Source organism: Diabrotica virgifera, chromosome 2 (genome assembly GCF_917563875.1).
Source record: "Diabrotica virgifera virgifera chromosome 2, PGI_DIABVI_V3a".
Classification (NCBI taxonomy): domain Eukaryota; kingdom Metazoa; phylum Arthropoda; class Insecta; order Coleoptera; family Chrysomelidae; genus Diabrotica; species Diabrotica virgifera.
The window spans coordinates 253,247,896-253,260,435 of record NC_065444.1 but is presented as its reverse complement, the minus strand read 5'-3'; the positions used below and the strand labels follow the sequence as shown (position 1 = coordinate 253,260,435).

The window sequence follows — 12,540 nt, the reverse complement described above, 5'->3', positions numbered from 1 at the left end:
ATTTTAGTAATATTTTCTGTTATTATTCTACTTTGGTATTATTATATTGGAGAGTTCTTGATAATGTATTAAGGTACTAGTACACTTTAGAAAACCAAAAATAAGCATTTTTTCAAGATTTTTTTTCTCAGAACCTTTCTTAAAAATGAACATAAAACTTTTTACATATTAATATCTAACTCTTAGAGAGTACAAAAAATATATCTTTTTTTATTTATGCACGTACGCTAATATTGTAGAGGGCCGAGGCCTCAAAAAAAGTAGTTCCGATGGCGGACAGTTAATCTCAGGATTGGGATCTCTGAAGCAAAAAAAAATCGTACGGCATTTGAAAAAGGAAGGTTTCTTACGTAACAATTTACCACCTTTAGTGAAAAATTTCGCAAAAAAAAAGATTTTACGGAAATTTGAAAAAATTTTGTGAAAAAATCGCCCGTTTTTCTTCAGTTTTTCATGGTTTCATGGTCAAATTGTGGTAAATTGTCACGTAAGAAACCTTCCTCTTTCAAATGCAGTACGACATTTTGTTTCAGATATCCCAATCCTAAGATTAACTGTCCGCCATCATTTTTCGAGATTTCGACTTTTGCGCCCTCTACAATATTAGCGTACGTGTATAAATGAAAAAAGATATATTTTTTGTACTTTCTAAGAGTTAGATATTAATATGTAAAAAGTTTTATGTTCCTTTTTAAAAATGGTTCTGAGAAAAAAATTCTTGAAAAATATGATTATTTTTGGTCTTCCAAAGTGTACTAGTACCTTAAGAAATGAAAAATACGCTCGAAGATGTTTTATTTTTTCGCATAAAAACGGTGCACCATAGGAAAAAAATACAAGAAAGGTTCTTTTTCACAAATTAAACGTGGAATACAAAAATAATTTTTAATTTGAAATATCTCAGTGGCGTACCATTTGTTCTTTAAAAAAATTCAGACCATTACCCGTAGATGCGCCAATGATAAATATAAAATTGTTATTTGTTTGCCAAAAAATGCGCAATAACTACCTCTTGAAACAAACCAAATGTAATTTTTATATCTCAACCGGTCTTAGAGCAATAAAAAAATTGGCAGTTTGAAATAAAAAGGGTACCCCCCGTTAAGATAGGCAAAATGCCCTCACTCTCAGAATTCAATCTTTTTAATTTTTTTACGTTCTGTGCAATTAAAAAATGAGATAACGCGGATTTTTACCTCGCCACCTCCCTTACCCCTCCCCCCACAACTTAAAACGTAGATTTTTAGATTTATTTTTTTTTAGTTGGGTTGCAATTGATATAAAAATTTCAAAAAATTCACACGTGTAACTGAGGCTTTTACAAAACATGTCCATTTTTTATGGACCCTTAGGTCGAGTGTACATAAGCTCAATTTTTTTTTTAACTTTTTTAAAACCTATAACTTTTTTTGGAGGGGGCTGCAGGTCCAATTTTTTTGCATTTTGTGTATTTTATCAAAAGCTATCTTTCTGATTTTTTTCAGATTTTTCCGTCAGGTGCGCCATCTTGAAAAATCCGGAAAACTGTTTTTGCAGGGGGTTTTTAGGGATTTTCTCCATTTTATAGACTGCAACATAGATCAACTCATGGTTTTGTTAATAGATTATGTATAATTTGAAATAAATGAGTATTTTAGGATTATCAAAAATTGGGCAAAATACCTTTAAACCCCCCCAAAAACCATGTTCTTTTAAGTTATGTAAGGGTTTTTGCGGGCTTAATGATATTTTTTGAGGTCGATACAGCCTGAATATATTTTTTATTTTTTTTACGTTCTATATGATTTTAAAAAATTAGGACTCACCGCAATTTTAGCCCACTTCCCCTGTTCCCCCTCCCCCACAGGCAAAAATGTCAATTTTTCGATTTTATTTTTTTTTAAGTTGGTTTGCAATTAGGTTAAAAATGTTGTTCTGAAGCTATTTCTTTGTGGCATTTTTGTAATTAACTATTCTAAATGGGAAATAAGCCACAATTTAACTAAAAAATGATTTTATTTTCCATCTGTAATGCGATAGAGAGAATTCGATAATCTGTGACGCACTGAAAAAATGGTTTGTGACGATCTATATAAATAAGTCAGATTAAATTAAATTATTAGAAGAGTTTTTTACCAAGCAACCTTTTTGTTTAATTTATTAATATTTTGTATTTTGACAACGACGTCCGCGGTGGACGTCGAAACGTTAATAAAATCATTTTTTAGTTAAATTGTGGCTTATGTCGCATTTAGAATAGTTAGTACCTAATTATTAAATTATAAATTACAAAAAATTCACACGCAGAGCTTAGGCTGTTACAGAACGTCTATTTTTATGGACCCGAAGGTCGAGTGTACATTATTATAACATCATTTTTTTTGTTTTTTTTTATAGGTACGTATAACTTTTTTTGGCGATGGCTGCTAATTTTTTTTTTGTCTTTTGTGTATTTTACAAACCATCTACGTTTGGCTCCTAATGCAAATAGTCCACGCTGTATGCTTGTCCCGTTAGGTAAATTATTCCGATTATTTTTTTTGCACAAACTTACTCAAAAACAGGTCCTTATAACAAATCCACAAGGTGCCAGGCAGTACCGCGATCGGAAAATTGTTTAAACATTTTTTTAAATGAATTCAAAAAATCAATTTTTTCACTTCGGACAAATTTGTTTTAGATTCTCTGGATCAAGCTGAGCAAAAAAGGTATCTTGTGATTTTTCTATAAAATTGACTGTTGTCGAGTTACATGCAATTTCAAATTTGAAAAACGCGAAAATGGCCATTTTCAAGGCTTAATAACTCGGTTAAAAATTATTATTATGAAAGTCATAAAGTGACCAACTCAAAGTTTACAGCCCCCCTGCAATAGCCTAAAATTTTTGTCATTATTTTATTGCTAACTATTATTTTTAATAATTAAAAATGAGCGCTAAGCATGTATTGAAGCGGCCGTCCGCGAGAGAGAGATGTACAATATTCATTGGACGTTTTAAAAAAATATCGATTGGAAGTCAAAAATACGTTTTAAAAAATAAAAAAAGAATTTTGAGATTATATGTATGTATTGTACACTCGATCTACACGGGTCTATAAAAAATAGATATGTTTTGTAGACGCCTCATAAAAATTTTAAATTAATTGCAACTTTAAACAAAAAAAAAAATAGAAAAATTGACGTTTTTGTGGGGGGGGGGGGTGTGCTAAAAATGCGATTAGTCTTATTTTTTATTCACATATAACGTAAAAAAAATGAAAAAAAATATTCAGGCTGTATCGATCTCAAAAAATAATATCATTAAGCCCGCAAAAACCCTTACATAACTTAAAAAAACATGGTTTTTGGGGGGGTTTAAAGGTATTTTGCCCAATTTTTGATAATCCTAAAATACTCATTTATTTCAAATTATACATAATCTATTAACAAAACCTTGAGTTGATCTATGTTGCAGTCTATAAAATGGAGAAAATCCCTAAAAACCCCCTAAAAAAACAGTTTTCCGGATTTTTCAAGATGGCGCACCTGACGGAAAAATCTGAAAAAAATCAGAGAGATAGCTTTTGATAAAATACACAAAATGCAAGAAAAATTGGACCTGCAGCCCCCTCCAAAAAAAAAGTTATAGGTTTTAAAAAAGTTAAAAAAAATTTGAGGTTATGTACACTCGACCTAAGGGTCCATAAAAAATGGACATGTTTTGTAAAAGCCTCAGCTACACGTGTCAATTTTTTGAAATTTTTAAATCAATTGCAACCCAACTAAAAAAAAATTAAATATAAAAATCTAAGTTTTTGGCTGTGGGGGGAGGGGTAAGGGGGGTGGCGAGCTAAAAATCCGCATTATCTCATTTTTTAATTGCACAGAACGTAAAAAAATTAAAAAAAATTGAATTCTGAGAGTGAGGGCATTTTGCCTATCTTAACGGGGGGTACCCTTTCGACACCCTGTATCTCGGAAACAAAGCATTTGCGGACATACGTTTATAGAGAAAACTGCCATTATTTTTTCATGTAGAATTATCAGCAGTAATTGCACAAGAGCTCTGAAATTATTGAATTTTTCCCGAGTGACACTTTGACAGTTTTAATTTCACGAGCCGAAGGCGAGTGAAATTATGTCAAAGTGTCACGAGAGCAAAAATTCTATATTAATTTCAGAGGTCGAGTGCAATTTGTTGCGATTATTTCATGAATAAAACTGTTCAAAACCAAAATTTTATTGTAATTTATTTATGTAAGTACCATTAAACACACAGTTTTTATAAGTATTTGACGATTGAAAGTCATCACTTTTATAATTTTTAAAAAATTAATTGTCATTAATGTCACTGAATGTATTTTTTCGTAGCAACGAAGGGCATCTGACGTAATATACTTAACGACGGGAGATTATCAAAAATTGTCGATTTAATTCAGATTTCTGTAGCTTTCTATTGGTCAGAATCTCCTATGAATGAAATAATCCCTTAAATTTTTCATACTTATTTACTAACACCCTGTATAACTAATATCTAACTAATTATTATTTTAAGAGAATTGTATACATAAAATAAAAAAATGTACTACTATACTATAGTAGTATATAATGGAAATTCCTTGTAACTTCTTGTAGTAAATATATGAAGACACAGGGGAAAAACGATCAAAGTCACAGGAACGTAGTTTGGAGAAAAACTGAAATTAAAGTTGACGTCAATGTATAATTTGTATATAAAATAAAAATGTATACCATTTTTATTCAGTTGCAATGCGAAGGCAAAACAATCTTACTTTTCAATTAGAATACGGAGTGCAGTCCAGTCCCTTGAACCGCGATTTTCGGCTCTTATTGGAGCCTTCATCGGAAGGAACGTAGGCACTGTTCTCCATATTTTAACTGATTCGTATCGAGAGGTTTTCCCACCCATTGCAACTGAAGTGATGATAGTAGGTGGCTAGCGCCATCTGGCATTGAAAGACGAAGTAGTTTTCAATCCTAATAGTAAATTATTAATATTGAAAATTTTAAAAATATTACTAAAAGATTTTTAAATTGAAAACTTATGGTTACACTTCGTGTAAACTACTTCGTCTTCGTCGTCAATTTGTATATAATTTGTTATATTTTACCTGCATTTGTGTGGACTGCCATCATTTTCCCCTGTTTTAAAATTGCTCTATTATAGTACTCTCAACAATGTTTAAGGTACTAGTACACTTTAGAAGACCAAAAATAATCATTTTTTCCAAGAATTTTTTTCTCAAAACCTTTATTAACCCGGCACCTGCCACGTGGGGTGCTACAAGCACCCCATAACACATTTTTATCAAATATTTGGCATTTCAAGTTTGTTAACCGTGCTGTGCGTCATAGTAGCTTTCTATAATATTATATAGAATAGATGTGTTAGTGTTTGAAGTGGTTATTTAATGTCATTCTGAACTTGTAGCTCTAAAGTAGAATTGGGGTGTCATCATCTGGTACTTTAAGTCTTAAATTTTTTTTGTATTTTTGATAAACAGGTCAAATTTATATTTTTTTATTGAAATAACTGATTTAAATTATTAATATACTCTATACTCACTAAATTTTAATTTTTTTAGATATTTTACTTGACTTCATTTATTATGATTTTAGTCCATTCTTTCACGGTTTTTGCTCTAAATTTTAAAGAACCGCTTGGAATGACATGAAATTTGGCATACGCATAGCTTACATGTCAAAGAAAAAAAGTGATATTGTGCCGACGTGTGCTTTTGCCCTGGGGGTGACTTTCACCCCCTCTTGGGAGTGAAAAAATATATGTCCAAAACAACTCCGGAAATGGGTAAACTGACTAATTTTAAGTAACTTTTGTTCTATAGAGCTTTTTCGCCAAGTCAACACTTTTCGAGTTATTTGCGAGTGAATATGTTCATTTTTCAACAAAATAACCACATTTTTAGACGGTTTTTCGCAAATAACTCAAAAAGTAAGTATTTTGTCGAAAAAATCGTTCTTAGCAAAAATATAGCCTATAAAAAAGTAAAAAAAAATGGTGTACGCGTTAGGTCTCTGGATCTCGTAGAACCAGAGTTATAGCCAATGAAATATAGATTCATATTCACCAAATTTCAAATAGAATATTTCGACGTGAAATATCCAAAAAATTAAGCACTTTTTGGGGAAAACCCATTTTAACTTTTTTAAAGTGTTTAAAAAAAGCTTTATTTCTGTTTTTACGAAAAGTTTCTAGCATTAAATTTAAACAAGTTACGCTCAAAATAAAGTTGGTCCCTTTTGTTTTTGCAAAAAAAAATCGGGAAGACCACCCCCTAATTAGCAACTTAAATGAAATTAATCGTTGCCGCTCCATAAATTATTTTACTTATATTGTGTTTATATGATCTGTAAGTTTCATCGATTCAAAGTGTTTATTTTTTAAAAAATTTGGTTTGAAAGTAAAATTTTTAAAAATTTAAATTTTGAAAAATATGCTTTTTTTCAAAATAACTTAAAAATTGTTAGAGATACCAAAAGTCTCGAAATACAAAAAAAGTCCGATTTGCTTTTCTGAATATCATGTATTTTTTTGTTTTTCTGTTAGACAAAAATTGATCAAGATTTGGTGTTTCTAAATTTGCATACATTCGTGATCAGTGACTCGTTCAAACCCCTTTTAACTACAGCCGTTTCAATAATAAGTACTTTGAACCGATGAAACTTACAGATCATATAAACAATATATACACGAGTCAAGAAACTTGTGAAGTCGTTACGATTAAGTTCATTTAAGATACTAATTAGGGGGTGATTTTCTCGATTTTTTTACCAAAACCAAAAGGAACTAACTTTATTTTGAGCGTAACTTGTTTAATTTTGATGCTAGAAATTTTTTTTATAAAACAATGAAGCTTTTTTTAAACACTTTAAATAAGTTTAAATGAGTTTTCCCCGAAATGTGCTTCATTTTTGGTTATTTCACGTTAAAGTATTCCACTTGGAATTTGACGAATATGAACCTATATTTCATTAGCTATAACGCTGCTTCTACTAAATAAAAAAAGTGATATATTCACTATTTTTTTAAATTTTTTATAGGCTATATTTTTGCTAAGAATGCTTTTTCGACAAAATACTTACAATTTGAGTTATTTGCGAAAAACCGTCTAAAAGCGTGGTTATTTTGTTGAAAAAATGAACATATTCACTGCCAAATAACTCGAAAAGTATTGACTTAGTGAAAAAACTCTATAGAACAAAAGTTACTTTAAATTAGCCAGTTTACCCATTTCCTGACTTTGTTTGGACGAATTTTTTTTAACCCCCAAGAGGGGGTGAAAACCACCCCCAGGGCAAAAGCACATATCGGCACAATATCACTTTTTTTCTTTGACTTGTTAGCTGTGTGTATGCCAAATTTCAAGTCAATCCAAGCGGTTCTTTAAAATTTAAAGGTTTTGCAATATTTTACCGTTAATGAATGGAGTATTTGGTACTTGGTAATTTGCTTATAACACCTTTTTCATTTTATTTTTTAACTTTTATAACATATTAGTGGCTAATAAGTTAATAAAACATGTTCTTTTATATTCTTGTGTTACTCAACACATTATTTTGTTTTTTAAACAAGTAGATCACAGAAAATTTTTAAGGGGTGCTATGAGCACCCCACGTGGCAGTTGGTGCCTTGCAAAGCCACGTGGCAGGTGCCGGGTTAAAAATGAACATAAAGCTTTTTACATATTAATATCTAACTCTTAGAGAGTACAAAAAATACACCTTTTTTTTATTTATTCACGTACACTAACATGTATTGTAGAGGGCGCAAAAGTCGAGGCCTCGAAAAATGATAACGGACAGTTAATCTCAGGATTGGGATATCTGAAACAAAAAAATCGAACTGCATTTGAAAAAGGAGGGTTTTTTAGGTGACAATTTACCACAAATTCGACAAAAAAAAATAAATATTTTTTAACCATTAAAAACTGAAGAAAAACGGGCGATTTTTTCACAAATTTTTTTCAAATTTCTGTAAAGTCTTTTTTTTGTGGAATCTTTCACTAACGGTGGTAAATTGTCACGTAAGAAACCTTCCTTTTTCAAATGCCATACGATTTTTTTATTTCAGAGGTTCCAATCCTGAGATTAACTGTCCGCCATCGGAACTACCTCTTTTCGAGGCCTCGACTTTGGCGCCCTCTACAATATTAGTCTACGTTCATAAATGAAAAAAGATATATTTTTTGTATTCTCTAAGAGTTATACATTAATATGTAAAAAGTTTTAAGTTCATGTTTAATAAAGGTTCTGAGAAAAAAATCAAAAAATGCTTATTTTTGGTCTTCTAAAGTGTACTAGTACCTTAAAAATAAACACAAAACCCGCCATTTTCACTTTTTGTGACTGATTGTTTTCCCCCTGTACCCTTCATAATATGTAATCTTCTAAATCTTCTATAAGTAATCATTTAATGCATATTTTTTATACTTCTTTTTTTTTGTAAATGGAAGTTAATGGACAAGTTTTGCTGTTATTGCATAAACATTTAGTATTGTTGTAATATAAGCCTTCATACAATTTTTAGCGTCTTGGAGCCGACGATCCAAGCTCAGCCATGTCAAGATCTCAATCTCCTGAAGTCCAAATCGTTGAACAAAATCAAGCTGCCGTTCCAGAGGTTCCTAAAACAGAAACGACACAGGAGCAAATACCAGACACACCCAAACTGCAATCAGAAGTTGAAAAAGAAGATGAAGAATCGCTGACTCCACCACTTCTGCCTAACATGAAAACAGTTGCTCTAACTGTTGATAAAAAGGTTGACAAAAAGAGAGCCGATTGGGATATGTTCGCAGAACAGGACATATTTAAAGTCAACACTGTAAGTATAGTACATTCTTTGACGGTTTTTGCTGTAAATCTTAAAGAACCGCTTGGATTGACATGAAATTTGGCATACGCAGAGTTAACATATCAAAGAAAAAAAGTGTATAGCGATACGCTTTAATTACTGTTTTTGCTAAATTTTTAATAACTTTTCTCAAAACGAAATAACATTAGTCATTTAAAATTCACATTTAATATACAAACCATATGCTAAAAAGGGTCGTTAAGTTTAAGAAACGAAATGTATCCCTAAGCAGATTGTATAAAATTAATGTTTTTTTCAAGGAAACACTAACAGATTTCGAGGCCAGATTGCCACGCTCTTTATGTCAACTTCTTAAAATACAGAAAGGTTCTCATCTTTTAAAACGCAGATGTAGTAATTTATTGCCTTTCTAGCCATATTGTAAAATCGCAAGCATGGTGACATAATAGAGTGTGGTGGTCTCGCGGTATCGATACAGCAGGCGCGCGGTTCAAACACACCCTCGCTAAAACAACAACAAAACCGTTACGAGATAATAAACGAAGCACGCTTGTTTACCCAAAAATACAAGTATATTATTGACAATTGTTTGCGTTTTAATTAATATTATTTTATATAATTGTTTCCGTCAACACACCCACCAACGGAATAAGTAATATTGTGCCGATGTGTACTTTTGCCCTGGGGTGAATTTCACCCCTTCTCGCGGTGAAAATCATACGTTCAAAATAAGTCCGGAATTCGATAAACTGACTTTATATATACTTTTCGAATTATTTGCGAGTGAATATGTTCATTTTTCAACAAAAATAAACACGTTTTTAAACGATTTTTCGCAAATCATTCAAAAAGTAAGTATTTTATCGAAAAAAACATTCTTAGAAAAAATATAGCCTGTAAAATAGTGAAAAAAATGGTGTATGCATAAAGTGTCTAGACCTAGTAGAAGTAGAGTTGTATAATTGTATCTAAAGGAAAATAGGTTCATATTTGCCAAATTCCAAATAGAATATTTCAACGTGAAATATCCAAAAAATTAAGCACTTTTTGGAGAAAACTTAAGTACAACTTGTTTAAAGTGTTTAAAAAAAGCGTTATTTCTGTTTTTATAAAAAAAGATTCTAGCATCAAATGTAAGCAAGTTACGCTCAAAATACAATTGGTTCCTTTTGTTTTGGCAAAAAAAAACGGGAAAATCGCCCCCTAATTAGTAACTTAAATGAAATTGATCGTTACCGCTTCATAAGTCGCTTTACTTATGTTGTGTTTATGATCTGTAAGTTTCATCGATTCAACGTGCTTATTTTAAAAAAAAATTGGTTTTAAAGTAATATTTTAAAAAAATTTTAATTTTGAAAACATGCTTTTTTTCAAAATAACTTAAAAATTATTAGAGGTACCAAAAATCTCAAACATTAAAAAAATCGGCTTTGCTTTTCTGAATATTTTTTTTTGTTTTTCTGTAAGACAAACATTGGTTAAGATTTGGTGTTTCTAAATTTGCATACACTCGTGATTAGTGACTCGTTCAAGCCCTTTCAACTACAGCCCTTTCAAAAATAAGGACTTTGAACCGATGAAACTTACAGGTTATATAAAAAATACATACACCAGTAAAGCAACTTGTGAAGTGGTAATAATTAAGTTCACTTGAGATGCTAATTAGGGGGTGATTTTCCCGATTTTTTCACTAAATAAAAAGGGACCAACTTTATTTTGAGCGTAACTTGTTTACTGTTGATGCTAGAAATTTTTTTATATAACAAAAATAAAGCTTCTTTTAACACTTTAAAAAAGTTGTACTGAGTTTTCCCCAAAAAGTGCTTTATTTTTTGGTTATTTCACGTTAAAATATTCGATTTGGAATTTGACTGATATGAACCTATTTTTCATTAGCTATAACTCTGCTTCTACTATTCTGCGTTCCGCAGTCACTTTGCAGTGTGGGCAGCATATATCCCAATATAAAACTTATGGAACCATGCAGCTCAGTGTTGCCGGTTTTAAGCAGACGAACTTAAAGTCCGTCTAAATAGAATATTCCAGAAGTCCAAAACATCTTGATTTGAAAATCTGTGGGTTTTATTATTTTTAAATAATTCATAGATAGGTACTGTGAAAGATAAATATCTTTCCTTAGCGTGTGATTAATATTATATTTAATAGTTATTTATGATATAAGTGTTAAAAGTACAATTTTAAGGCACGCATGTGAAAGTTTGCAGAATGAGCGAAGCTAATTCTGCAAAAAGTAGACAAATTTTACATCTCTAACACAATTAATTTTACAGGCCTCACCAAGCACAATTACTACTAAGGGCTCGGCTGCCGAAAATCCAGCTCTTACAGACAATTGGGACGATGCAGAAGGGTATTATAGAGTTCGCATTGGAGAAATATTAGACTCCAGATACATGGTGTACGGGTATACAGGTCAAGGTGTATTCAGTAATGTTGTTAGAGCACGAGATCAAGCTCGTGGTAATCAGGATGTAGCTGTGAAGATTATTCGAAACAATGAAATAATGTAAGTGACAAGTGATTGGAATTAATTTATTAACAAAAATACCTTTCTTGCTGCTACTAATTCTGAACTTTAAATTCAAATATTAACTTCTAGGCACAAAACCGGCTTAAAGGAGTTGGAAATACTGAAAAAGCTCAATGACGCCGATCCAGAAGACAAGCTTCACTGTCTTCGACTTATACGACATTTTTTCCACAAGCAGCATCTGTGTATGGTTTTCGAACCTTTGGCGATGAATCTTCGAGAGGTTTTGAAGAAATATGGAAAAGATGTGGGTCTGCACGTGAAGGCAGTTCGAAGTTATACTCAACAGTTGTTGCTTGCATTGAAATTACTGAAAAAGTCTGGCATATTACACGCAGGTAAGGATTTATTATTTTTTAAGTTTTATTAACGCTTAAACGAACAAGAGACGGAATTTAAGTCAAAAATTAGATTCCAGTGCATGTTTGGTATACATATTTATGTAAAAATATACGAGGACAACAATAAGTATTTTCTGTATCAACAGAGCCTGTCTAGGTTAACTACATACGAAGAGATCTATGGTCTACATATTCTTTAGTAAAAAGTTACACCACTTTTAGGTGTCGGGTTTTAGTGGGAGGGGAGGGGAAAAGTCGGTAAATTAGTAGTTTTTTACGTTTTTCGTCAATATTTCAAAACCTAAGCGGTCTAGCATGAATAAGCTTCTATACAAAATTGTTCTACATTAAATTTGAAATGAAAAAGGTCGTATGCATAATTGTTCTAAAATCAACGGTTCCGGAGTTACGAAGGGTGTAAGGTTTTCCATATTATTTATATTGCTTGGACAAATTATATTATTATTACTGAAAAAAACTAATACAGGATTGTGTTTTCTAAATATAATTTGCTATTTCAATAGCCGGTGGTATGTTACTGATAAGCCCTTGAAGGAACGTCAACGTCAATAAGAGGCTTCTACAGGCCTAGGCCATATAAATCTCTAGTACGGAGAAACCCAATCTGAACTTTCTATGGACAATGTACAATGTCGCATTAATATCTTTCCAACAGTAAAATTTTCGTTTCAAATTTAATGTAGAACATTTTTGTATAGAATATTGTTCACGCTAAACCGCTTAGGTTTTGAAATATTGACGAAACACGTAAAAAACTACTAATTTACCTACTCCCCCCCATCACCAAACCCGACGCTCAAAATGGTGTAACT

General features: G+C 31.5%; 1 protein-coding gene across 2 annotated transcripts in view; it reads left to right on the top strand.

Moving 5' to 3' along the window:
* LOC114338222 (uncharacterized) overlaps positions 1 to 12,540 on the top strand; it is a 52,363-nt gene that overhangs the window by 17,644 nt on the left and 22,179 nt on the right. For both annotated transcript variants that reach the window (XR_007696630.1, XM_050644463.1), the window contains exons 5-7: positions 8,528 to 8,824; positions 11,107 to 11,342; positions 11,436 to 11,704. Coding sequence is in view for 1 of the 2 variants with exons in the window: in XM_050644463.1 (XP_050500420.1) it covers positions 8,528 to 8,824; positions 11,107 to 11,342; positions 11,436 to 11,704 (802 nt within the window). In the remaining variant the exon portion in view is untranslated. The remainder of the gene's footprint in view (positions 1 to 8,527; positions 8,825 to 11,106; positions 11,343 to 11,435; positions 11,705 to 12,540) is intronic.